At 38.9% G+C, this 27,531-nt stretch overlaps 4 protein-coding genes across 12 annotated transcripts in view; 2 read left to right on the forward strand and 2 right to left on the reverse strand.

Annotated features, from left to right (window-relative positions):
* LOC117392810 (E3 ubiquitin-protein ligase TRIM9) overlaps positions 1 to 5,666 on the reverse strand; it is a 32,608-nt gene extending 26,942 nt beyond the window's left edge. For 6 of the 9 annotated variants that reach the window (XM_055232309.1, XM_055232306.1, XM_055232308.1 and 3 more), the window contains exons 1-2: positions 5,035 to 5,666; positions 4,817 to 4,971 (exon numbers count right to left, since the gene is read on the reverse strand). In XM_055232309.1, coding sequence (XP_055088284.1) covers positions 4,817 to 4,971; positions 5,035 to 5,659 — 780 coding nt within the window. In that variant the 5' untranslated portion in view covers positions 5,660 to 5,666. Of the gene's footprint in view, positions 1 to 4,816 lie in introns of all 9 variants that reach the window. The other 3 variants (XM_055232303.1, XM_033990961.2, XM_055232302.1) reach the window with 1 other exon arrangement.
* Positions 5,667 to 7,396: 1,730 nt separating this feature from the next.
* On the reverse strand, positions 7,397 to 12,418 carry exoc8 (exocyst complex component 8). Its single transcript, XM_033990812.2, has 4 exons — positions 11,134 to 12,418; positions 10,352 to 10,605; positions 9,563 to 9,811; positions 7,397 to 8,647 (listed from the first exon to the last, which is right to left on the reverse strand). The coding sequence occupies exons 1-4, from the start codon at positions 12,281 to 12,283 to the stop codon at positions 8,240 to 8,242; spliced, it is 2,061 nt and encodes a 686-aa protein (XP_033846703.1). The 5' UTR covers positions 12,284 to 12,418; the 3' UTR covers positions 7,397 to 8,239.
* A 394-nt stretch (positions 12,419 to 12,812) lies between these two features.
* On the forward strand, positions 12,813 to 16,512 carry sprtn (SprT-like N-terminal domain). The gene is made up of 5 exons (XM_033991255.2): positions 12,813 to 13,388; positions 13,458 to 13,557; positions 13,651 to 13,779; positions 14,270 to 14,576; positions 14,900 to 16,512. The coding sequence occupies exons 1-5, from the start codon at positions 13,057 to 13,059 to the stop codon at positions 15,745 to 15,747; spliced, it is 1,716 nt and encodes a 571-aa protein (XP_033847146.1). The 5' UTR covers positions 12,813 to 13,056; the 3' UTR covers positions 15,748 to 16,512.
* Positions 16,513 to 20,882: 4,370 nt separating this feature from the next.
* On the forward strand, positions 20,883 to 26,788 carry fam89a (family with sequence similarity 89 member A). The gene is made up of 2 exons (XM_033991199.2): positions 20,883 to 21,289; positions 23,067 to 26,788. Exons 1-2 carry the CDS (start codon positions 21,041 to 21,043, stop codon positions 23,346 to 23,348), a joined length of 531 nt encoding a protein of 176 aa, XP_033847090.1. The 5' UTR covers positions 20,883 to 21,040; the 3' UTR covers positions 23,349 to 26,788.
* Positions 26,789 to 27,531: the final 743 nt, after the last annotated feature.

Below are 27,531 nucleotides of genomic sequence, written 5' to 3' on the forward strand. Positions count from 1 at the left end.
AATAATTGCATGTCTCCTGGTATATTTTTATATCATTATGGTACTATGGTACTTTTTATCTGTGTAGGTAAATTTGCCCTCTGCATTTGACCCATCCTTCAATGTCTGGGGCAACCTATCAGAAGCATTGGACCCATCTTCAGACCTTGAGCTAGGCTAGTTCAGGGCTACCTTAGCTGGGGGATTTTAACAATGATGCATGTTTTGTCTTGATGGGAAAAAAGCAAAGTCCTTTCATGTTCAAAGTATGACATCCTAAGATAAAAAAATATAAATAATAAATCTATTACACAAACTAAGAAAATTAATAAACCCTACCACTACTAACTTTCCAACTGCAGAAGAACAATATTGTACTAAATATAAGCTAATATAACCCATTGCTCTAGGGATATTTAAACTTCTGATGTTCAAAGCAGACAGGAAGATGTGGTGTGTGCTGTATAGAAGTAGGACAATTTCTACTTTTTCAGATCCTAAAGCTATTTCAAAATACCAAGCTGCAAAGAACAGAGCAGCAGACACCCATCACAAACCAAAATAACTGCTTTCAGCCCTTTTAGTCTATGGCCTTGACCTTTACAGCAGGCAAAGTTCACCAAATGGATTCTCACGTGAAGAATGGTGTTGCAGAAATAAAATAGTTATAAAAAAACAAACAAATAATGCAAGTGGAATTGTAGAGCTTGCGTCTCTGGATGATGACAGTGCAGAGACACCTCCGCTGGGAGCAGTAACTTTGCATTTCCAGTTGTAAATATTTCACTGCGGTCTTCTCATGGCTTAGTACTTTTCAATATATCCTTAGCCAGGTCCCCCACACACACTTGTGCAGTAACGTAGCTGCTGCTGTGCTTTAAATAGCCTGTCTGTTTTCTGCTTGAATGATCAGGGAAACTGGATCAGTAGGCCGCGCTTCTTCAGAATTATAAAGTTCATATACGCTTCACTCCTATATCTAGTGACTATGGTGTAGACTTGTGCCTTTGAAGGATGTTGTGTGGGTTATGTGGGTCTAATTGTGTCAGAACAGTTATTACAGTGATGAGTTTTACAATCATCTTAACCAGGAAAACTGCCATTTTTTCTGTGATTATTATTATTCTGTCATAATGTAGTATCGCAGTTTGGAATCTTCATTTGTCATGGTGAAGTAAACAGTGCTGATATGGTCCTCATTCACACAATATGCTTGGGTAGATCTTGCCTTTCTTCCAGACTGGTCCTGCCTCATGGTTCCAGCACAGTGGTCTTGTGACAGGACAAAAACAAGTCTTCATCTCATTCTGGGGCAGACATGACAGATGCCCCACAGTGTAGAACCAGTGCAGCTGCTGCTCATGTGGAACCAGTTGAACAAGTCTGGTTTAATATCACAAGGGGATAAACAGATGTGAAATATGAGCTTATTTTTAAAAGATTTGACTATATGTATGTTGCTGTATCTTTATAGTATAATGCATCTTTATACTGGGCTGTATCAATCTAAAACAAACACATTAAAATCTTACATTTTTATTGCATTTTCCAAGCTTCACAAGCCACTCAAAGTGCTACACTACAGCCATTATTAATTCACTCTCTAATCTGTAGCTGTAGCTGCAGCTGTCCTGTAATTGACTAGCAGAAGCAACACAACCACTATCAGTCACACTTGGAACACACTTATAGAAAGGCATTTATACGATAGCACAGTTATTATTATTATTATTATTATTATTATTATTATTATTATTATTATATTATATTATATTATTATTATTATTATTATTATTATTATTATTATTATTATTATTATTATTATTATTATTATTATTATTATTATTATTATTATCCTGTATTTCACTGCTTCTTTCTGTGCTTTCTGTTGCAATTTTACAACCTATTGCATGTAAAGCACTGATGAGCACACTTGTTAACTCTGTTAACAAGTGTCTTGCTGAAAAACACAACCACATTCAGAGACCAAGCTGGGACCAAACCGCTATAACCAATATAACCACCATAATCACCATGACCACCATGACCACCATAACCACTACATCCACTAGAACCACCATAACCACCACTAACCACCATTATGACCATAACCTTCATAACCATAATAATCACCATAACCACAATGACCACTGTAACCACTATAATCACCATGACCACCATAACCACCATAACCACCACCATCAGTCACAATTAAAACACGTATAGAAAGGCATTGGTATGATAGCACAGTTGTTATTATTATGCTGTATTTCACTGTTCTATCTGTGCTTTCTGTTGCTGTTCTGTTATAACCTTTTGCATGTAACTTTTTAACTCTGTTAAGAAGTGTCTTGCTGAAGAGCGCAACTACCTTCACAGATCAAGCTAGGACCAAACTGCTATAATCATCATATCACCACATAACTACATAACCGCATAATCACTATAACCACATAACTACTATAACCACCATTACCACTATAACCTCCATGACCACCATAACCACATAACCACCATTAGCATAATAACTACCATAGCCACCATAACCACATCACTACTATAACCATCATAACCACTACAACCACCATTACCACTATAAACACCATAACCACTATGACCACCATAACCACCATAACCACAATAACAACCATAACCACTATAACTGCCATAACCACTATAACTACTCTGTGCCATTACTGGCCATACAAGTAACACATTTAGGTGAGATAAAATTGCCCTACCCCTATTATAATGGCATATATAATGACTGCATCTACTGTAGACCTGTAGAGCGGGGTTTAATAAAAGCTGCTGAATCACTGTGCACACCGTGAGGCTGATCTGAACCAACAGCCTGGCATCTGCTGACTGTGAACACACTGCCTGTAGTCAAGAGCTGTTCCATCAACTGGACACCTTCAACCTGCTAAATGACCAACCGAGCCAATATGGTCAACAGACATACAAGACAATGAATAGCAACACTAGTGCCTATACGGTCTTCTCATTATGTCTTGTATTCTAAGGTTGCAACACTAAGGCTTTTGCAGGCTGGTCTACATTTAATAAATATATTTTAAACTAACAAGCAAGATAAGAGTGTGGTTCTAAATGACTGACTGACACTTCAAACGCTCTGGAGATATGAGCTGTTTACCACTAGAGAGGCTCCATCGATCTCCCTCAAACATAAAAGACACTGCATTAACTACAGCAGCAGTGGCCATCTTGGATTTGTTCATTACTTATCAGCACCTTCTTAGCCCTGTGGTCCACAAATAGAGTTTTTACAAATAGTTATGTGCAAGCAACAATGGAGGACTTCCCGTGGTTTAGACCTGGTTTGAAAGTCCTGCTGTGGTTTAAATAAGAGCTGATTTTGTTTCTAAGCTTGACTGCCAAATATCAATGCAAAAGAGATAACATGACACAATGAACTTAAACTCACTCTTTCTACAAATGTAATTCACAATTCTGATTAATGAAGAAGCTATGAATAATTTGTGAATTTATAAATTATTTTAAAATCTCACTTGTACTGAATAAGGTGAGAATTTGGGTTTGGAAAGTATAGAATTAATATCTATTTTGAGTCAGAAAATAGTAATGATTTTTGGACTAGCAACAGTGACAATTTACTCTCACTTATGTTTTCTAAGGACAAATGCGTATTCTTATCTCTGTTTTCACACTGCAGTAAACGTGCGACCTCAAAGTTATGACTCACATATTTTAGCGTCTTATGCCTACAGTAATTACTTCACAAACGCATCAGCCAGAATCAAATGAATTATGCTTTGGCCCATATACAAAACTGCTCACATTAATAATGAAGATAAACAATCGCAGTGATATCCTGTCTCTCACAAGGCCAACAACAAAATGCAATGCCAAATCAATAATAACACTGTGATTAAATGTGTAAGACATAGCCAATTATACAAAAAAAAAACAAGGAAACATTAAGCATATCCACAAGAGCACATAGAAAGATTGTACTATTTCAGGGGTAAATTCTCTCAAAATGATTTTAAACTGATCATTCATGGTTATATTGTTCTACTTATGGTAAATCTTTTTGTCAGTGCTGGTGGTTGCGCATTGTTCAACTTGTATCTGCAGACAAAAATGCTGGCAGATCAAATGTAGACCCATATGTTGTAGATAATGCCTTAAAGGGGAATTGTGGTGGATTTAGCGGCATCCAGCTGTGTGCTTAAAGAATAACAATAAGGACGGATAAGCAGCTCATGCAAAACCCTTTAAGAGATCCAAACAGCACGTGCGATTATGCCTTTCTAATAAGACCATTATAATTTACTGATTTGTAAAGATGTACCACTAATACTATGATGTGATGTGAATTTGAACGTGGAAGGCTGCTGTCCATGGTGCTAGTCTTTCTTTATGTTTATTTGGGTCACCTGATAACTGTGATTTGATGCTTTATCCCTCCACAATCTTTACTATAGGCTTGGAAGTGGCAGTACAGTTTCTAGTGGTTTGAATAGTTACAATTGTGAAGATATAAAATGAAGAAAATGTAAGAATCCAAGGATAATCTGTACTCTCAGTGCGTTCTTGGGAGCAACTGTCTGGCCCTATGCCGCAGCAGTGAGAAAAGCAGACACCACTGTGATGATTTATGGTTTCTAGTACAGCTAAAGGCCATTCTAGCCACTTGAAGCACAGTTTGCTGTTGAAGACTGGGTTTGAAATAGTAGACCAGCGTCTGTATAGATAGTCTACATAATGGTTTCACAGTTGGTTGGCTTTCAAGATGATCCTAATTAAGATCAATTATAACAGTAGACAGCTCCGCGTGTTGCCCACTCACCTTATGTTGCTTCCACATCACTGCCAGCGGCTTCACGTCGTGTTGATTGTGCTTCCCCTCCTCCAAACATTTGGTGCAGGTCGGGCTCTTGCAGGTGCAGCAGTAGGCGCTGAAGTTTTGCGCTTCGTGGTCCGCGCAGGTGGCCGGTTTCCTGGCTGTGACTGGAGGCATCGGTGCGCCGCTGCTCCCCGCCGCTCCTCCACCGCTGCCGCTGCTGCCGCCCGCGTTTTCCGTCGCCGGTCCTCGTGCGTTCTCGGCTCTTTTCGGCGGCGGGACGAGGCGGTGTTTTGCCAGAGGTCCGCGGGAGGGGTGGCACCGCTGTTGGCACGCGTTACAGTAGAACACGTCGCACTGCTCGCACATCACCGTCGCGTCCAGTGGGTTGCGGTCGCACAGCTGGCACTTGACGGACGTGGAGGAGGCGGAACCGGCGATGCCTCGGGTCTGCTGGTACTTCGCGACGATCGCCTCCAGCAGCCGGTTCCTCGCGAAGCCCCTCAGCCCCCGCTCGTCCAGGCTCACGCTCCGGTGGCACAGAGGACAGGTCAGGGAGCAGTGCCGAGGGATGTTGGGCGGGAAAACCCTCACTCCGTTTGGGGACTTGAGCTGGCACGGAGTGTAGGAGCCGTAGCCGCTGTCCGTCTCGCTGTATAGACTCATCTTGTCCATGTCCAGGTAGTCATAGTCTGAGCTCCCCGAGGCTCTCTGCACCGGGGTCTCGCCTTCAGGGGTCTGTACGGTGATGTTCCACGCGCATGCCAGGCACACGTTGTGGGAGCAGGGCAGCAGGATGGGCTCCTTGTAGAAAGAGCCACACACCGGACATTTCAACTCTTCCTCCATGGCTCGTGTCGCGGCAGAGGGCAGCACCAGAGGCAGCTGCAGCTTCAGTGAAAACACTCAGCAGCACCGACTGGGGACAGCTCCCAGTGCCCCGCTGCGCATGCGCCGAGGGGAGAAGGGTGGAGAATGGGTATTGGGCAAGTGCTTAAATTAATTGGATTGACTGATCTAGACTCACATCACCAAAACACCTCCTTGTGGTGTAAAAGGAAGACTATGCTTTTACCAAATTATTAAAATGATTAGGCCAAATAAAAACTATTATAAACTGTCTAATGAAGGAAATAGTTTTCAAAAACAGAATACAAATTTGGAAACTACTGCAGGGCCTAGTGATAGTAAGGCTACTCTTATTCTATCCCCAGTGAACTTACTGTAATAAAGTAAATTGGCATCCTACATATTATTATATAAAAGCATTGTTATTCATGAGACCAACAAACCTGATCTGAGTCCTCAGAGGCCTAAATCCCTTCTCAGAGTCAGAGTCAACAGAAGGACATTATGTCACCACTAATACCCAAAGATCATAATTAGGAACACAAATGCATAGAGTCTCATGTTGAACTTACTTAAACTATCCGAAGAATGAATAAAAGGCTGGTATCTAAGTGTTTTTACAAGGAGGTAGAGCAGAGTATTGATCAGTTAACCTTTGCATTGTCAGACATGAGCCCAGGTTGTTGTTCAAACATTTCACAGCAGAATGTGGTCTCAAGGGAAATGCACTTATCCCACTCAATATAATAGTTTTCCATTAATTATCCCAGTTAGTGTCCTGTTCCCTATACTGTCTGTAGTAATAACAATGTGGTGTGGGCTAAGAGATGCCCCTTAACCGCCACAAAAAGCTATTGACAATTTACTCAATTCACTCCTCAGTCCTCAGTAGAGTTGTCACTCAGTTGTGAAGCTGAGTTTATAAAATTTGTGGTTTAAATTCTGATATGGACCATTCTACATCAGGAATGATCAAAATGTATGTGATTTTATTTTCTTAGCATCGATACTTAATTAAATGAGCATGTAGTTTCAATACTTGCATTATTATCCATTAGTAACTGGGTATTGATTTTTTGACAGCACTACTCCACTCACTGTCAGTGTTTTAATGGCATTACAAAACATTTATAATCCAGATTTCATTTTCAGATGATGCATAGCATCACTCAGACTATAGGTGTAAATAAAAGTGTAGGATGGTGCACTTGCCCTGGTCTAATCCCATGTGTGAGTGCTTGTCTACTCCAGGGATAATCTGAATTTGACTGTATGGTGTCTGCTCCGGGCTGCGCCCTGGTCACATCAGTGATTATGAGATGAGCCGTGACGCTGAGCGAACAATCATTTGTGGAATGACGAGGATGAGATAAAAATATCTGAGTGCAGATGACAGCCCTGGCACATGTTTCCCTTTGACAAAGATTACAATGGTACCATGACTCATGAGTCCTATAGTCGAATGGTTCATCTTAATTGTAAATTTTCACTCAGTTCAAGTATGATTATGAATCTCTAACTGACCAACACAGTTACATCTTTCATGAATGAAACTTGCTCTCCATATTTCATAAACATGTCAACTATATTCACCACCTGATGGTTGTGTTGTTTTTTTTTTAGGTAAAATGAACTATGCATTGTTGCACTGAGTGTGCAAAATAAATGTGCGTCCTGAAGCATCATGTAAAACAATAATGTAAGACAATCTTTTACTAATACAAGGATACTTCTTTTCCATTTAGTTACTTTTATTTAACCACTGATTCCTACATTTAAAACAGTGCTCAATCTTCAGTCATCCCTTTTCAGCCCTAACTTGCCATTACAGAGTGAATATTGTAACCCCAGACAAGGTCACACACCCATTACACAATGCATTTAAACCCAGGCTTTGTTCATCAACAGAACATTAAAACATATTGCACAATGACAATTTCTCAATTCGGGTATATCTTGGCTCTTAATTCAAACATCTGATGATTTTCAGTGCAAATTGTGTGCATCAGAAGTAAAAACAAAATTTAATCATATATTACAGTCAGTAATGAAGTTAATGGATTTGCAACAGGGTAAAAAACAACTGTAGGCAGACTGTAAACTGTTTAGTGTATGTTTAAATCAAAAGTACTCTTATTTTCAAACAAATTATAATGATAGTGTAAAAAATGTCACAATAATAAACTAGGACAAACATTGCAGACCTATGTATTAAAGGCGCTGTACCTGATTTTAGTACCTTAAAACATAATTAATTTTTAAGTGCTGGTCCAAGTGATTCCTCACCTACCTTATGTATAATACCGAGTATAATAACTATTCACCATGATGAATTTATACGCACTTTTCACAATATTCAGAGGCCACAGGGTAGTTTTGCCATCACAGTAATGCTAACAACAACTAGCCTGCTAATCGTGCACTTCCTGATTCTAGGACAATAAAATGCTTTATAATTTGACCTGAAGAGTTGTTTATACAATATACAAATCTGGAAAGACAAATTTTGCTCAAATAGATGGAAAAAAATCAGGTACAGGCCCTTGAATTCTTATAGTCTGTTGTTAGAGTGAGCATCTGTCAGACCAGAGATGTGGTGCTCTCAGGGTTGATCCGGACAGGTCTAGTGCTCTTCCTCAGGTCGTGCAGTTGTTTGGCCGGTTTACCCACGCTCTCCTCAAACCTGAACTCCACCACTGGCAGCACTGTGTCATGAAGGAACGTGGCATTTTGGATGATGAAACTCTTCTTCTCTGGATCCTGTTCGCAGCGGAGACTGTAGTCCACGTGCTGCACCGCCACCAGGATGATCTCCCTTAAACTCTCCAATAAAACCATGTGGAGTTCAGGGAAGTAAAGTTTGAGCCCTTCCTCAAGGAAGCTCATCATCTGTTTGGTGAAGGCGACCACAGTGTAGCTCAGGTTCACCCAGCAGTCCTCCCCTGTGTACTGATCAAAGCTGCTGATGCCACAACTGCGCATCTCATCCTAACAACATGAAAGGAGATAATTATAGGTAAGCTTCAACCAAGCAAATATGACATTAAATATACACTATACTATATAAAACAATTTGTAGATATGTTTTGAATCCTCTAAAAGGGAGTATCAAACGAGTGTACTGTTTTTGTTTTTTTTCCCCAAACTGGAATAAAAAATAGGGTGTGAAAATGACCATACTACAATATAGTTTAGGTTCACATTCTAGAGTTTCATGTCTTAGTTTCAGCAGCATCTGAAAAAGAAATTTCCAAACAATAAAGTACACAAATAGTGAACCTTAACTGACAACAATCAAGATTTTATGATTTAAACAATTGATACTTTCCAGTGAAATCACGTTGGGGGGTGGGGTCCTACATGTATGCCTATGGTGGAATGTTCAGCTGTTATCATGGTGATAAAATGCAGACATTAGCAAACACTGACAAAAAGTTTTAATATAACCTGAAAACTATACAATTAATTTAAAAAACATATTTTCAGGAGCCAGTTATTGATATTTCAACAAAAAAGGTAAGAGAGACTAACTGAAAAACTGATGGCTAAAGCTACCTAGCTTGTAACTGTAATGTTATTTGAAAGGGACTTGTTTAACAGTACAAAATCAGTTAAAGTCAAAGTCTAACTTCAGCAACAGAGCTTCAGACAGAGCTGAGCCTACAGTTAGCTTCACACCTCCATGTTGATGTCGTGAGCTGCAAAGTATCAATATCCTCATTTTTAACACTGGAGTGATGGACTAAAAAAATAAACCTCTAACAAAGTAATTTACAGGTAGGTTATGTATGCTGCGTTCTGATAACATCACATTATAATCTACTCTAACCAAAGAAAAGAGCCATAGTTCCCAACAACCACAACACCCACATAAGCCATTCCAACAGAATGAATGCATTCTACCTTTAGTTTGGCCAGTGCCTCTGGTGTCATCAGATTCATCCTCCTCCACATCTCCTCAGAGTTCCTGTGTTTGGTTGCTTCGATGATGATGTCTTTGTAGCTCTGGAGGGCTGCCTTAATGTCTTTGACCAGGAGAGACTGCAGAGTGAAGGTCAGGTCCAGCCCAATCTCCGTCAGCTGCTGGCAGTGCTCCTTGGCCACTTTAACGCACTCGGCGGCAGTGGACAGGCTCTCCTTACTGTCAAATACCTAGAAAAATGAGCTCCACAGTTAAGTCTTGGAAAGGTCAGGTACATCAACGATCCAAGGCTATTCTAAAAAAAACTCAGATTATTATTATTTCAGAAAATGTTGGTAAGATTTATCATATTTACTACACCTTTAATAACCTGAATAAAGCATTAACAAAGACTTCATTCATGTTACTAAGTTACTAACCCTGATTCAATGAATAGCTGAATCAGGCTTGGTAACTAAGTCATAGTACCTTAATTGGACCTCTAACTCTTAGTAGTAACTAAGGTTAAATCATTCTTAATAAACTCTTTGTTTACTATTATGAAGTGGCTCCAAATGTTTCAAGAATCAAAATATGGGTAGAATTAGATAAATATATACAAGTTTGAGAGTTGGTCAGGCTGCACCTTTACCATTTCGAGGATTGTGGTTCTAGATTTTTCTTGCCTTTTATGCATTTAGTTCGTACACATTTACTTCCTTACATCATCTATTGGCATTTTAAGTACTACCGGTAATTATTTCTTGTCATCTTTAATCTTCTGTACAAACCTGCTTACTGAAGGCATTCACAAACATTTTTATGGCAGATCCAGACCAGACAACAAAGGCCGAATAGCAGCCTGTGTTCCCCGCAAAGTCCATCTCAAACTCCTTGGCCGTCTCTAATAAACTGGTAAAAAAGATGTTGCATAGTTTGTGGATGTACAGCAGAGTGGCTCCTTCGATTCGTAGCTGTCTAATGGCCGTCTGGACCGCAGCAGCACGATTTTTCAGAAAAAGCTCGCATGCTTTGGTGGATTGGCCTAAAAGACAACACAATTTAAATTCAAACATATGACAATTACTTTTGACATACGTCTATTCTCACTTTTTTTTTTGTATTATTTTTTCCCCACAACTCATACCTTGTATTGGGTCATTGTGCATTATGTCATGGGTTCAAAATCTTTTTAAATAAAATATTTATACCTGCAAACTGATGATGTATGCAAAAAGGTAGAGCTGACAGCACTCAAAAATCATTATGGAAATCCTATACATGAGTAACTTGGCAGCCTTCAACAATTCATACATTCAGAGCTAGAATATTTTTTTTCTCTAAAATTAGGCACAAAGGAACATATTTTATTTATTTTTCTATAACCTTCTTAATTTTGCCTCTTCAACAAGACAAAATGACAAATATACAGACGTTACTGATAAGTGAAAGATTAACCTGGTCGTAATAAATGTTCAACTCAGGTGCTTGTAAATATGCTTGTAAAGGCAGAATTAACAAAGTCTGTAAAAACAAAACAGGAGCATGACCAGAGTGAAAGAGCATAAAGCACCTAGCCTGATGAGCTGGGACACGGCTCGTCTGGTGGCTTTGGGCCCTCCTCGCAGTGACCGGTCTGGGGACAGCTCAAACACCAGCACCTCTGTCAGCTGACGCACTCGTTCCTCCACTTTGGACCTAAGATCTTTAACTTTTGGTGTCACCGGCTGGTCTTTCAGATACTCATTGAGCTTGTCAAGGAGATCCACAGCTCCCTCAAAATCCCTCTGAGCAATACACACATCTAGGTCCTCAGGCAGCTCCTGTATCCACTCCAAATTCAAATTTACATTTTCTTCTGCATCAACTGGCTCATTGTCGTCCACATCAAAAGGGTTGGTGGATACCTCTGCTCTCACCGGAGAAGTGGGCACCACCTCCTCCTGTTTATGCTTATCTTTCGACACTTTATTCTTCTTAGTTTCATCCAAAATCTCAAGCCATTCCTTTTTAATCTTGCTGTTTTCTGCTTGAAAGATACGGCTGTCTGGGAACATTAGAATCTTGAACATGTCTTTCATTGGAGGGTTATCCTTCACATTGACCACAGCGAAGCTCTCCAAGTCATACAGTGCATTATATTTATACTTTATAGCACCTCTGCGATTTGGAAGCCATGTGGCAATAAGTAAGCAGTCATTCATGAGGAAAGCATGCACTCTCTGTATTGGGGACATATTATCTACGTCAAACTCAGCCAAGTCACCATTGTAAATCAGATGCCTGCCTGGTGTGTCCATAATGTTTTTAGCACCCTCTACTTTCTCCAACAACGAGGTGAGTGTTCTTTGCTTGATCTCCTCCGTTTCTTTGGGGAAAGCTGCCTGCATTTCTTTAGACGTCTCATCCTTATCAGCACTTAGCAGGGCCTGTGTGATGCTTTCCATGATGCTCTTTTGCTCAGTGAGAATGTGACTCAATTGATACATCTCGCTTTCCAAATAGGAGATCTCCTTAGCGGTCTCTATAAACTGTCTGTAGTTCTTGTACACGTTTTTCTTCAGGTTTTGCGCCGTTTCGTCCGCCAGATTCTGGATCTTCTGGCGGTGCTCCTGCAAATCTCGGTCGCCATCGGACTGCTGGGAGAGCTGCTTCACGTAGCTCTGCGGGTCGAAATTAGGGGATTCCAAAAGTTTACGGAGTCGATTCCCAGGTTCAGACATTTCTAACGTGCTTATATTGGCCTAAATGACAAGAAAAACAGAAAAAGATTGTGCAGACGCGCATGAAAAGACAGCATAAAACGGCTCCTAGTTCATTTCCGACTAAAGGCAAAACAGGAAGCAGGACCGGAAGCTCCACCTTAAAACATCACATGACCAAGACAAGTGAAGTTATATATTTTTATGTCATTTTTTGTGAGCATTTAAAAATAGAGATATTAAACATTCTTCCACAAACAAAATCAATTAAATGATTAATGTATATATTTTGATTTGACTATTTACCTGAACTCTTGAATTATGGAGTCATCCACGCTTCAAATATAGGGGGGATATACAATGACAAAGATATTTCCACTTTACGGTTATTATTTCTCTATGTACAGTAAATAATTGTGTGTATGAAATTTATTATAGTTTAAAACTGAAAATGTAACAAGCACAGTAACTATATTCTATTCTTTATAGAAAATGGATGTAATGTCCCATTATTATCTCCCTAAAAATTCAAGTTTTGGTTTCGCCTTCCACTGTGTTGTTGGCGCTAGCGTAGTGACAGCTAGGTCTCAGGCGTTAAGATATCAAACTTTTAATCTCTTTTATCAAACAGTATTATGTTTAGATATTCTTTGCTATAACCATGTAAAACAACGACTCTAACTTGAGATGATTGTCTTTCTTTTTAGTTAGCGTTTAGGGAATAGCTGGCTACTAAACTAGCCTGATCATTAACCAGAGCTATAGAGCTCCTAACATCAGTAGCTTCTTTTAACATGGATGCGGATTTGCTTCTTGCCATAGAGCTACAAGAACAGTTTGACAATGAATACCAGACATCCCTTTTTCCCTTCGATGGATGTGAAAACAATCCATTCGAGCAAAGCAGCAAGAAACGTAAAGTGGAGACCGCTGGAGGAGGTAGCGATGTTGTTCCCTACTGGAAGCCGAAAGCGCAGCCCGAGAGACCGCTGTCGATTGTGGACGAGTCCTGGGAGACGCTAGACCCAAATCCCGATGTTAGATCCATGTTCCTGGAATTTAATGACATGTTCTTTTGGGGAAAGCTCAGTGGGGTGGAAGTGAAATGGAGCCCAAGGATGACATTGTAAGAAACTGTATTAAATTTGTACCAACTTTCCACTGAGCAGGTTATAATGTCTTTCCTATATTCTAGATGTGCAGGGGTTTGTTCCTATGAGGGGCGAGGTGGGCTGTGCTCCATCAGACTGAGTGAGCCCTTGTTGAAGTTGAGACCTAGGAAAGATTTAGTGGAGGTGAGTTAACTGTCAAGGGAGTGACAATATTCATGTAATAAATGTTTATGTAAGGATTTATATTATTGCCTCAACATGGCTTTATGTCTACAGACACTGCTCCATGAGATGATCCACGCTTTGCTGTTTGTGACTCAAAACAATAGAGACAGAGATGGACACGGACCTGAGTTCTGTAAACATATGAATCGTATCAATCAGGCCAGTGGGACCAAGATCTCGGTATGCACTACAATACCATTTTTAAATGTGTGGTTCATACACCATGTACCGCTTCATAACTACAGAATCCCAATCAGCGCTGGGGATCATAGGGTCCCTCACAATCCAAAGTGATTCACTCATGACATAATATCACTACTGATATGTGATAATCAATATATTGCACATGATATTCTGTGATATATCACTATTGTTTAACCTTTGTTAAATCACTTCATGCACAAATGTAATATGAAATGCACTCATATCCATTTTAATAATCAAAAGTGAATATGTCAAATGTAATGTGTATTAAACTTTTTCTTTCTCTAAACAAAATTGTATATGTTGATACCATATCACCAAATTTTGCGTCATGATGTATTGATATTTTAGTGCACCCCTAGTTTCAATTTTAAACCATATGCAATTACTGCTTTCAATAACAAAACCATATAGAAAGGATATTTATAGAGCTACTATTGGAATCACATTGCCATTCTTCTTTCAGATCTACCACAGTTTCCATGATGAGGTTGATGTGTATCGGCAGCACTGGTGGCGTTGTAATGGTCCCTGTCAGAACCGTAAGCCTTACTTTGGTTATGTGAAAAGGGCCATGAACCGGGCCCCGTCCCACCTAGACCCCTGGTGGGAAGACCACAGGAGGACGTGCGGCGGTACCTACACGAAAGTGAAAGAGCCTGAAGGATACGGCAAAAAGAAGGCCAGTAAACAGGATAAGAATTCTGCACCTGAGAAACCAACTTCTACCTTAGGCAAAGAAAAGACTGAAAATAGCAAGCTTTCAACTTCAGGTAATTTTGATTTACTGTATTTTGAATAGTGTAGTGTATGTATGTATGTTATATATGCTCATAGATGTAGAACATAGTACAATATGCAATTCACTGTGAAGAATTTTATAATGGAATATCTGACAACCATGCCCTCTGCTGGTCACTTTTAACATTGCACACAAAAAATGAATAGGCACAGTAACAAGTCTAATTTTACACATGGAATTACAATTTAGCTTTAAAATAAATGGATAATGAAGAATTATTGCAATATGCTCAATATTATACTTGGTAGTTATTTTGTGATATAGTTTATAACTAAATGTTCATATTGCTCTCAGGTTCTCAGGACATAAGAAACATGCTCCCATTCAGTGGAAAAGGATTTATTCTTGGAGGAAAGTCCCAGCAATCCACATCTTTCTCTGCATCTGTCAAACCGTCCGCAACTGTCTCCTCTCCTCTGAAAACACTTACTACATCTCCTATTAAAATCTCCACCCCTTCACCAATTCGCTCAGGCCTGGAAACCAAAGCTACCTCAAGTGCCTGTCCTTCTGCCAGACCAATTCACAAACCTCCAACAAAACGGTCTGTCAGTAACACTAAGGTTTTTGTAAACATCAATGGCTCCCCTGTTAGAATATCCAAATCTTTTAGCAGCAATACAGGCAGTGATGGAGCAGAGAAGGTGCGACAAAGATTAATTGGAGACCTTTTTAACAAGTCAAATTCTCAAACTTCTACAACAGTCCCAAATTTTACCCCATCCAAATCAACACCAAGCAAATCTATTCATTCAAAGTATCCTCCGGTCATTCCAACTAATAATAGTCCAAAGAAAGCAACACACTCCAAGTATTTTAATGAGGCTAACACTAATAGGGCTTCAACGGATGGTCAGGGGTCAAAGAAGAGGCCATGGGAGGACAGCCGAAGCTCCGCCAGCATTTTCGACTACTTTCAAAAGACTGTAGGAGGCAACTCAATGGACTTGATAAGTGCGAATTCATCCAAGCCAAAAAGTGCAACAGCCACAACTTCAGCCCCTCCTCAAACCTCTATGGGACCAAACAGTGCTTCCTCTCAATCCTCCTCTTCATCAGCAGTGATGGTCAGCTGTCCCGTGTGTCTGGTAAAAGTTCAAGAGGCCAAGATCAATGAACATTTGGATTCTTGTCTCAGCTGAATTCTAGGCACAAAGTTTGAAGAGTTGCAATAAAACTTCAAGTGTTTCAGGCTGCAGTGTTAAGTTGTGGTTGCCGTAAAATACGGTTTATTCAAAAATAGTTTTAGTTTTTCAGAAATGTTTTCCTTAAATGTGGTACAGTTAGGTCTGTCAATAACAAATTATTAAGTGCAATATATTGCTGAAGTAAACAATAAAATTGAAACCAACCCATAAAGCAGAATTATCACTGAAGTAGTTAGGTTGCATCTATAATGAGTCACAGAAGTTGATAATTCCATCCATCAACAGCTGAATTCACATCGTAATACAGAAAAATAACCCAAATTTTGCCACTAGTACAGTGAAAAAATGCCCATGATAACTATTGCCCTCCAAAAATGATTATTCTATCTTTCATGTATTGAACAATAAGTCAATATAGTAATTATGACAGGCTTATGTACCTTCAGAATACACTGAAATTCCACATTCTGTTAAAAAACACAAATATAATGGACAAAATGGTAAAATATGTTAAAATTCATTTTTTTTATTTTTTTTTTTTTACAGTATAGTTTTTTAGTGTGCATGCCTTAGTTAATTGACACTTTTGTGCCTTGGACCACTAGAATGCTATTGTTTACAAAAATAAGAGTTATACTTGAATTTTTGTGTTTGAATTTAATATTTTATAGATATTTGTATCATGTCGAATCTTATCTACTGACGCTTAAATGTGTTTTTAAATGTGCATTGTTTTAATAAAATGAAAATAAGATCTACAACACTTGCCTCTCAGTTACATTTCAGCTTTGTAAACTCACTGCTCTGTTTGAATGACCTTGCAGTATAATATTGTGGAGTATCTTTTCCTCCTACAGAAGTACCATTGGTGTTGGTGTGCTCTGATCAGGACAGACCCGCTGACCTCTGCGGATCTCTGGAGTCTGGTTTCACACTCTGCATCATGGATTTCTGCACAGCTACAGATTTATCATGTGCGTGTGCAGATTTATCGTGTGTGCATGTTAGAAAATTATGATGTAATAAGCATTCATCATATTTTGCCAGGTGCAAATAAGCAACCTTCCATTAATCCAGGCTAAGGATAACTTGAAGGAGGCTCTACTATCAGAATTAGGGTTGAATTTTCCCCTCTTCAGAGCACTAGACGCCCAGTACAATGTGTGAAACTGCAGCACCATTTATAGCAGTCACATGACATCTGAAGTGATATAATTTACACTTAGGGCGAGAAACAATTCATACACTATGTTCATGCAAACCAAGAGTGTACTCACTCATTCCAGTAAACCATCATTTTATTGAACTGAACTAATCTTGGCTTGTGTAATTTTGTATTGTGGTAGGCCTATAGACTACGCACTTCCACCGCAAAGCCTGATTCATCCTGCACATTCCGAACATGGGGGAGCAGACAGGAGACTGACTGTGGGTGGGGTAAGGCCAGAGGGTGGAGGTCAGAGGCCACTGTGGTACGAGACCAGCTGCTGTTTGGGATACACCCCTCCTGTCACTCCCGGACGTGTGGTTGGACAGGAGCCAGTGGTACTGACAAAGCATTACACCACACTGCAACTCATTACCATCAGGAGGATATTATGCATACAGAATCACACACATACACAATAAGCTACAGGCACTAAGTTTAGTTTTATTTTTATGAAAAGTCATGCGATAAAAATGCAGCTTTATGACAGTAAACATATTGTATTGTACAATGCTGCAAGGTGTTTCTGTTCTGTGCTAGAGTTCTTAGATGAATGAATACATTTAAAGACAAGAAGGAGTATCTTTGGAAATGTTTTGACCAGTCAGTACAGCAATGCATTATAATATATTTGCTTACGATACAAATTCAGCTTCATAATTATCTAAGTAATGATGTTTAATTCAATAAATGGCTGGTGTATGGCAAAGTTTATATCTGTTTGTGTCAGTAGCTTGTGAAAGAAGAAGCAGGGACAAAAGACATTCTAGCAAAGTCGACTAGTGTAATTTTACTGAATATGTATATTGCTTTGTGACTCATTTACACTTCTATGTGTTTGGTCCTGGTTTGATTCTTCGTGGTTTAGCTCTAATGTAGACTTATTCTGGTCCAGTTCTCGTTTAAATCGGTTCTAGCTCTGGTTCTAGTTCTGCCAGTTTAGTCCTAACACACCCTTAGATTGCTCTAGAATTCATATAGTACATTTAGATACAGCACTGCTAATCTGTGTGAGCAGATGTTATCATGTTCCCTTAGCCTTTCTGTGGGGGTGTTATGGACATAAATCACTGCTAACCCTGGGCCTAACCCTGACATTCACCTACGGAGCATTTTTAACTCTGGAGCGAGCAGGAAAAGTGTGAGTACAGCAGCTGTTCTCAGGGCCTCTGCTCCTTTCTGACCTCACCATCGGAAACTGGCCTGACATCCACTACATCCTGGCCTCTTCCTCTGACCTAAAGCACCGGTTTGCTCGCTTTCTTCCTCCTGTATATCACTGTATCTCCATCTTAGTATAAAACAGTGATTTCTCTCCATAATCAAAAGTCCTATATAGTAATAAATGAAGTCCCAAATAAGGATACAGATACTAAAATGATTCACAAAAGTCCAGACATATCAGTTGACATTTGTCTGATACTTAAATCTACTACTATTACATTTACTGACACACATTTCTATTGGATTGACATAATACTGTTTCTCAAAAAATACTGAGACATCCATTTTTGTCAGTATCACCGCTGTTATGTTGTGCCCTTTCCATCAATGCATCTGTCAATCCTTCTATGTATTTGTTATTTAGGCCTATAACTGTGTCTTGTTGTTAATTGACAAAAAAATCGATATTATCTAAGTTCTCATTAAGAATTTAGCTGTGTCAAGCAAGAACATTAGCGGATGTTTCTCTTTATTAGCCTGACTCCAAATGATCATTGCGTTAAGGCAGATTTGACACTGACCTCCTGCGGTTATCCCTCCAGGAGGCACATTATACAACTAATCTTTTGATCTCAAAGACAAATCTACACAGTGTTTTAAAGTGCAAGCAGATTCTAAGAAAAAACATCTGATTATTGTCCATTTAAGACCAAAGACACAGCAAAAACTTCATAATCCATACGGTAATTGGTATATTTTCTGGCACAAAGTTGTTGTTTTTTTCTAAATTGTAACATTATTATGACAAACTATCTTTTGCATGACTCAAATCAGTGCAGTATTATGTCCAATTGAGCGTAGGCTTATATAGCACCGTCCATCTGCCCCGTGTGTACATGTTTGTGTGTGCATGTGTGTGGTATAACTCCTCTCTTGTTTTGGAGCGTGTGTGCGTCTTTTGTGTGCTCATTTCAAGGTTATTGTTGTGTTATTGTTGTGACGGCTCTGCGGGCTGGGGGTGGGAAGTGGAGCCTCCATCTGTCCTTTATGTCCCAAACCTATTGTCCTCCACAGCACAAAAACTGTCCTGACCTCATCGCACTGTCTGTGGCCCCGGTCATAGTAATACGGGGTGACAGTGGACACAATCACTACGGTCTTTTGTTTTCTATCCGTCTATTGTATATTGTGTTTAGAATTATAAGATACAGTAAGAGAATGTTTATTTGTTTCATAATGGGGAACTGGCAGCGTGGCAACAGAAAAGTACAATTGTAGAAATAAGGATGTGAAAATGAGTCACATCACATTTTCAAGTTAAATAAGACATTAAAACAGGTCTATTTCAGATAAAAAATAGTGAATCATCAGATCTTCAGTCACATACGAAGCCTCATTTAGGTAAACCTGTTTATTTCGTTTGTTTTTTTGCCCCAGTTATTACTATTTTTTTATTTTTTGTCTTTACAACATCCTGATTTGGCAGTTATGTTTACACCAGCAGTGTAGTACTTCTAGTTGTGTATTATTAATTTCATCTAACACAGCAAGAAAAATAATTGTAGTATAATACTTGTAGTAGTACAGCTAAAATAGAGCAGTACTTTTTGCGCATTTAATCATCTCTAGAGACGCTTGCAGCTTTTTCTTCCTGTCCTCTCTCATGTTTTGCCAAAAAGCCTGCAGTTCAGTCCCAGAAAATATGTGTTGGGTTTGCAGTCGGCCCACATTCGCTCCAACATAAATCACTGTGGAATCCCTATTACTTTTATCTTCCCGTAAGACTCAGTATTTCTTCAGCCTCCCAACTCCCACCTCACTGTTTATATTTGATTATGGCTTGCATTTCTCTTTTCCTTTGAGGGATTTTTGACATATCAGCTGCTAACAGTCTCCAGATGTGCAAAACTGCCTACAGTACAGAGAATTATATGGTTACTCAAGATAATTAAAGTTTGAGAAAGCACTTTAAGCCATTTTAAATTGTTTGCAGATATAATTATCCTGTGTTGTATTTACTATATGTTTTAAATAGGTTAGTATAGTTTTGTTTTGTTAGCACTAAGTAGATGCAGATCAGTCAGATTTGGTCACTCAAACTTGGTGGCAGGGAGTCGCCCACATGAGCCACCGTGTTAAATGGACAGGAAGAAGCTTTTACTATTCAGACAGAATCCAGAAGTGTCAGGTATGCAAAAGCGCGCAGGAAGATGAGGCTTCACCTTTCAAAATAAAGCTTTTTCTGATGTAAAACAAAAATACAGTAAAAATGACTGCACAATTTAACAGGCTGATTGTGGCTCTCAGATTTTTGAATGTTCAGGTGACATTTGAATCTATGACCATCTAATTTTAAGGTTTACGCTTACAGTCTATGCTTCTGTCTGTCAACCTAAGAAAGGCCTGTCTAATGTTTGTATTTGTTTTGTGATTTTAATGCATATTTCTTGCTCTACAAAGCACTTTTTTATTAAATGTACCCTATAAATACCAATTTCCTAATGATCTAGTAAGAGGATCTCAAATTACTTTATAATACCAAATGTTTTATTCTAATCCCACTTTACACTATTGTATTGGACATTAACTTGTCATATTGCTGTTTATTAATCGTGCTCATTGCTAAACACTTTTCATATCCTAAGTTTTTGTCATAATATACAAGAAAAGACCAGATATCGATCATCTTTTGAGTGCTTTTATTGTGACAGTCCAAGCGGATTCCCTCACGTCGTTTCCGGTCACTTGACTTTACCTCGCGCTGCCTCAGGCTCAACCCCGGACAAAACCACGATTGGTGCTTTGCTCTCCAGAGTGGCAGTCTGTCGTCCACCTCCTGCGTTGTTTCAGCTTTATAAAGGCGCGGATCGGAGGACTATCTCTCTCATTTCAAAGGTGTAGTCAAAACCTGGGACAATGAATGGTAAGTCCACTAACGGGACGCTGGGGGGAATGGCCTGCATCGAGGGTCTACCGCCGCTGCCCAAGAGCCTGAGCGGGCTACTCAACTCCAGCGGCGGCTCCTGGAGAGAAATGGAGAGGATGTATGTGAAGAAAACCATGATCCAGGACGATCTGAGCAGAGGGAGGAACAACGGAGACAACCTGCTCGCGCACAAGCCGGCCAACCTGGACGCAGCCCTGGCTCTGCTGCGCAAGGAGATGGTAATATTACAGGCTTTATACATGTGTGCAGGGAAAGTGCTGCACGCCTGGACCAGTCTAATCCCTCAGAGTTCGACTGCCTTTAGGCGCAGACTCAATTTCACACTATCTATATCCCTAACCTCCAATTTTGCACATTTTGAAATATTTAAGTCCCTTAATCTAAATTACTCATGCGATCATTTCACATTGGCTGCATGTTTGTATTGCATAATCCTCATTGCACACTGACACAATGTTTATCAACCCATTAGACTACCTGGCTGTTCTGTTTTGTAACAATATTTAGAACTTATTATTATTGCTACATCATTAATTACATGTTAAAGTGGCAGGTTGACATTTGTGATAGAAGTGTACAGTACAGAACAAGATGTTACGCGTGAGCCTATTCTTAAATTCTTCAAGTCAATATGAATACTTGTCTTTTACATAGTGAAGTAAGTGTGGCCCATGCCTTTTGACACATTCTTACTACAGTACGTACTACTATCTACTCATTAGACTACCCTGATAACAAATAAACATAATATAACATTACGTAAATCTACAGCAAGCCACTGTATTTAAAATCATGTTGTAATTTTTATGGCAGTGCTAAAATAAAATTCTTCCACATTGTCCTCCTATTTTGAAAGTAAGATCAGGCTCTAATTTGTTAAGCGATTGTTTTCAGGCGTATATTATTGGGTTTTAGTTGGCACCACTCCCGCTCCCTGAAGTTTCCCATTAAAACAAGTAAAAAAAAAAAAGAAAGAAAGAAAACAGCTAATTTGTTTACCAAGCCATACATCTAAACCTTAGGCTTTGTTGCAGACTTTCAGTATTACATTTTGGTGACTTTCCTCAGGTTAGGATAAACACGTAGCTCAGAGTAGATTTTATGGGCTAATTCTGAAACTAATATAAAATTAAGGGACACTTTTCTCAGCTCTCCGTCTGCTTCATCTGTTTTTGGTAGATTTTGTTTCCAGGAGTTGTGGTGTGGCTGGACAGACTTCACTGTGTGTCCACTGTGATTTGTTTAGGACAATGCAGTGATTGGCTGCAGATAGCGCCCTGTCAGCTGAGTTGTATTCAGAACAATGATCCCTTTAATTTGACTTTTCCCTGTCCTTTTGTTCTGCTGTGTAATGACGGCGCTGGCTTTGTGACAACTTAAAATTACAAATACACTGAATGTGAAGGAATGTGTTGGTTTGTTTACATTTGGTTTGAACTTAGTGCTTAGGACAATGGACTTTCAAAGCATGAAGCCGTTCCCACATTAGAGAATTTCAGTATAGGTTTGATTGTAGGGTTGTATACATTTATTTATCTTTTGTCCCTGTTGTTTGACCAAAGACAATCTTAATCCCATTTGCGCCACCTTTAGTCGTCAGTGGTCATTCAAAAAAAAACAACAAACAAATCATTTTAATGCAATGGGGCCACTTTCTTTGTCTCGCCCTCAAAAACTCCATCCTGATTCTGGACCTACAGCATCACATCATCATTGTATTACTTTTTAATTTAATAACATTTTTTTTATTAAGTTTATGAACACAATACAGGCTTTTCATCATATACCCCTCCTCCCCACACATTCTTCTTTCAAAGTCTCAACTCCAAACCACATGCTTTTACTGACAAAGAATTGTCTGTAGATCTCTCTATTAAAAGACCAGAGCATATCACTGACAATTAGAAATCTGTTATGTGTTTGTAATTATTTTTCATTGCTCTATTGCCTACCCAAGTATGAATAATTAATGTTGTATCTTCTGTGTTTCTGCAGGTGGGCTTGCGTCAACAGGACATGTCCCTCTTGTGTCAGCTCTGGTCCCTCCACGAGTCCATCCAGGAGTACAAGGGCAGCTGCCAGGACCTGAGCGCCGCCTCCAGCCTCAGTATGATGGAGAACGGGTACTTTGACGAGGATGATGAGTTTTATCCTGAACCCGGAGCCACGCCCACAGGGGACCAGCCCGAGGATGGAGGGCTCGGGGGCACGACCGCAGAGAAAAATGGGAGCGTTAGCAAAGATGACAGCTGGGACTCCTTTGACGTCACCATCTGAGGCCTCTACGCACTGTTTATGGATGTACGTTTTGATGCAAAGTTTGGATAATTTTGCTCTCATGGACAGGTGGACATCTCAGGTTGAACTTGCAGCAATGCATTTTCTCAACCACAAATAGAGCAAGATGAACTACAAACTTCAATATGCTCAATTTGGCAATATATATATCAATCTTTTTTTTATATTTGTTGCTGCTTCCGTATCCAGCAGACCACAGTGATGGTGCAGAACTTTTATACATATAATTCTATGAACAAAGTTTTATTATTTATTGCATATAATAAATATCAGATATTTACTTTTACTTTCCTTCCAAGTTTCATAGTCAAATCAACAAGAAGAAATGGATGTATGTATGGACTCCACCTTGCGGAGATATTTCTTAACATAATTCTTAAGCTCTGGACCAAGGCTAATGTAGATGGCCACACAATTTCCCAAAGCATCAACAGAGTAGTTAAATTGAACAGTGAACATCTCTTGGAGTGTGTTTGTAGTGGTTCCTGTCAAATCCATATGTTAGGTGAATGTGTCTTGTTGTGTAACTCTAAATGGTTTCTAGTGCCCTGCAACTAATTTTGTCCACAGAAGGTACTGCAACAAACTATTTCTACAGCCTTGGTCCAGTACTGCATATTTGTGTACTACTAACGTGAAAATAGTTTGGATCTTAGTGTAAACCTTTTGCCTTCTAAAAATACCCTGCTCTAAAATGTGAAATGTTTAAAATGCTGGAATAATGACTTGCCCGAAACCACCAGGTCTAATGCAGACTCATAATTATCTTCTGGGGACTATGTTATGTCTGTCTGCCTGTAACAGTGCGCTTTGTATGGGCAACAGTTGTACTCTATTACAGGTCTGTAGCAAAGTCTTACATTTTTACCTAGCATTTATTGTGCTCACGCTAAGCTAATCACTAGGGTCTAAAATGTGGCAACAGAAGTGCGCAAAGTATAATCAAGTTTTGCTCAACCTGTTAACACTGTAGTGACTACAGCAAACAGAAAAATGTTTTTATATTTACTTGATACAAAAATTGTATTTTACAGTACATGTAATGGAATATATATATACAAAAACATTTTACTGTCATGCAGGGTACAGGCATTTATAATGAAATTTAGCCATGTTGATTTTTTTTATTGGTACCAACAGCTTGGAATTTAGCTTCATTAGCTGTAATAAGAATTATTACATTATGACAAACCCTGTTTGTTATAACAGTTACATTAGCCCTCTATACGGAGTACACAAACCAAAGAGGCCCCAAAAAATTAAGTTTGGTTTAATGGGTAAAATAATTCCTGCTTTATTAGTCATATCTTATACCTCGAAAAATGTGGTTTGAGTTACATTTTCAAAATATATTGTCTGGGTAACATCCTTAAGGCTACACTGAAAGTGCATCATCATAATTGTTCAATCAATTAACTAAATGTCTTTTTTAAATGTCGGTGTCAGTTTTGTGGTGTAGTTAAAATCTTAATTCCCTGTTGGATATATGTTATAGCTACCACCTGTTCTGAACCAGCATTAATCTGGCCCAGACATCAAATTACAAATTGTTATACCTAGCTTCATGTCATATCTTCATTTGGATTGTGTACTGAATGTTAGCGCTTTAAAGAACCACTCAATGTATTATTACTGTTTGTATATGGCACTTGAATGCAACACAGTCACGAAATGTCAACAATTGCTTCTCTGCACAGTGCTGCTAATCTGAAGCTAAGAGCACACATGACTATCAGATCGATGCCAGTAAATACGGATGTACTATTAGTGCCTTGGCTAAGCTGCGGACACAGACCTGCCGCTTGCCGCTCAAAAGAAATTAACGTCAAGTTAAGCATTAGGATCTGAAAGTTTTTGCAAACCCGGTTTAGTGAGCAATATAACAAGTAGCAAAGCCGCAAATCTTTCTGACCTCTTCAATACAATTCATGTCTACACACAACATATCCACTGTGTAGCAATCTAAAAACGGCCTTAAAACGTGATGTTGTGTGCACTCTTCACTTGTCTGTGGCTGTTGTGTAAAATATTTGAACTAAAACTACCTGAGTCCATTAAAACCACCTAAATCCAGCACAAGAGAAAGAGCTTTTTTAACACCAGCAAGTGTTCGTAATACTTTTGCAGTGTGTTGTAAACATGTCCATGTAACAATGCTATATGTAATGACAAAGTGTAAATCAAAGTACACATTTGTACATAAGTTCATAGGATACTCCAATAAATACATATCCACAGATCTGACAGACAGTAGACTGGTCTAATGAAGTATATAAGGTGCGTTATGTAACTTCTCTTGTGAAGGGTCTGCTACCTGCTTGTTTCTATGGAGAGGCTATTGCTTTGTCTGGAGTGTTTCACATTATGGCATTAAACTGTTTGTCTCCTTGGAGATACAGAAGTTCCCATACTATGGAACATTCTATGCAAATAAGAAACATTTCTGGGCAGGTCCTGTACTCTCCACAAGAAAGTTACATAGTGCATCTTTTAAATTACAGTTCACTAAATTGACTTGGAAATATGCTAAATGTTTGTTCCAAGTGGTCAGTTCTTGTTTTCAAATATCTGTATAATTAGGGACATTATTGGTGAATGAACTTGCTATTATTCTAAAGCTGTTTTAGGGCAAATTTACACTTTGTCAAATGATCACATGCTGCATTGTATGTGTCCCATTTTATATGATTGTTGATGTTTCATTGGTGATGCCTCCTCAGGGTAAAACTAGTGGCAGTGATGTAAAGTGATGTTGTGGTTGATATTGTATGGACAGTGGTAACATGATATTGGTGCTGTATTCATTTGCATGGGTTCTGGGGATGGGTGAATATTGTTTTCACGTGATCCATTGCGTTTTGGTGCAAACCCTTGATATTCTGAGAGCACAACTTTGTAGTGCCATGTTTTGTGTATAGTCCATGCACAATACAACCATACTATAACTGGATGTATAAAAGATGATTGTGACCTTTTTGTAGGAAATGTATGGGAAGAATTAACTTTACACCAATTCGGTCTTATAAACAATATAGTCCTTTTCCAAATCTTTGCCTATCAAACTATCAACTTTAAAGGAAAATTGTTACATTGTTATGCTGGATTGGTGTAAGATTAGAATGAAGTGGTCAAGTGGTTTAAAACAAATAGTATTTCTTCCATTAATATATGCATTTAAAAAGAGCCTTACTAAAAAAAATGGCCACTGTTTCTGTACAAGTACATGTATGATTGTTTTGTTGTTCAAATGTTATCTTATTTACAAACCACAGTGAAAAGTGTTCAGTGTTGATCCAAGTGACTGTGAAAATGAGAAGGCTGTGTGCATCTGTGGTTCAACTTTGACCTACTACTGTTTACTAGGACTATGTTAAGTCTCTGCTATCTATATATCGTTTATTAAACTGATAATGTACTTTCCAGATTTTGTGTTTTTTGTCTTTTTTTTTCAACTCAAACGTTCTTAGTGATATCAAATTCAAAAAGGAATATCAACAGAATATTGATTTCACAAGCTTAGAATAATTTATGCATTTTTGTCACTGGTTTATAATCTGTCTTGAAAAGGAATGCTGTTATATAGGTCAAGTTAGAGTAGTGATCAAAGTGATTAACAAAACAAAAAATATTCGTTTTTGACAGTGTAGTAAAGTGAGCCTGTAGCCTAAACTTGGCAGGATTACATTTTGTTTAATTCAGTTTTACACCCCTCTCTGTTATCTTCCATACAAGTGAAAGCTTTAACCAACCCGAGCTTGTTTCCTCCTCCTCAGTTGGCTGTCCTACTTTTTGTGTCCCCTGAAGTGTCTGAGCTGCATCTCAATGTTTCATCTGCGTTTTGGCTCAGCAGCAGTTCCTCTTTAATTGATCATTACTGCAGTGATAGGAGGACCGCAACAACGGGGGAAGGGCTTTGATCTAAAACCTGTTTAGATATTAACATCTCATCTAATGTTTATCTCATCTAAACTCAACTAAACCTCGGTGTAAGTGAGTGTGAAATATATAGGTCACTTTAACTCAAGCTTTTGGGTCTGTATTATGTAATTACAAGGGTCTATCTTAAAATTTTGCTTATCAACTAAAATCTACACAGAAAGATGCTGGTCATATATTCTACCAATTAAGAAAATATCCTGCTACGCACTACTAATTATGGTTT

This window comes from Periophthalmus magnuspinnatus, chromosome 24 (assembly GCF_009829125.3).
Source record: "Periophthalmus magnuspinnatus isolate fPerMag1 chromosome 24, fPerMag1.2.pri, whole genome shotgun sequence".
NCBI lineage: Eukaryota > Metazoa > Chordata > Actinopteri > Gobiiformes > Gobiidae > Periophthalmus > Periophthalmus magnuspinnatus.

Bases quoted from the DNA above. Each gene is read 5' to 3' on its own strand.
- fam89a (XM_033991199.2), top strand. From the start codon at position 21,041: ATGAATGGTAAGTCCACTAACGGGACGCTGGGGGGAATGGCCTGCATC. The intron at 21,290-23,066 runs GTAATATTACAG...GTGTTTCTGCAG, and splicing joins CTCTGCTGCGCAAGGAGATG to GTGGGCTTGCGTCAACAGGA.
- exoc8 (XM_033990812.2), bottom strand. From the start codon at position 12,283: ATGTCTGAACCTGGGAATCGACTCCGTAAACTTTTGGAATCCCCTAAT. The intron at 10,606-11,133 runs GTGCTTTATGCT...GTTGTCTTTTAG, and splicing joins GTCCCAGCTCATCAGGCTAG to GCCAATCCACCAAAGCATGC. The intron at 9,812-10,351 runs GTTTGTACAGAA...TCATTTTTCTAG, and splicing joins TGAATGCCTTCAGTAAGCAG to GTATTTGACAGTAAGGAGAG.
- sprtn (XM_033991255.2), top strand. From the start codon at position 13,057: ATGGATGCGGATTTGCTTCTTGCCATAGAGCTACAAGAACAGTTTGAC. The intron at 13,558-13,650 runs GTGAGTTAACTG...TTATGTCTACAG, and splicing joins CTAGGAAAGATTTAGTGGAG to ACACTGCTCCATGAGATGAT. The intron at 13,780-14,269 runs GTATGCACTACA...TTCTTCTTTCAG, and splicing joins CCAGTGGGACCAAGATCTCG to ATCTACCACAGTTTCCATGA.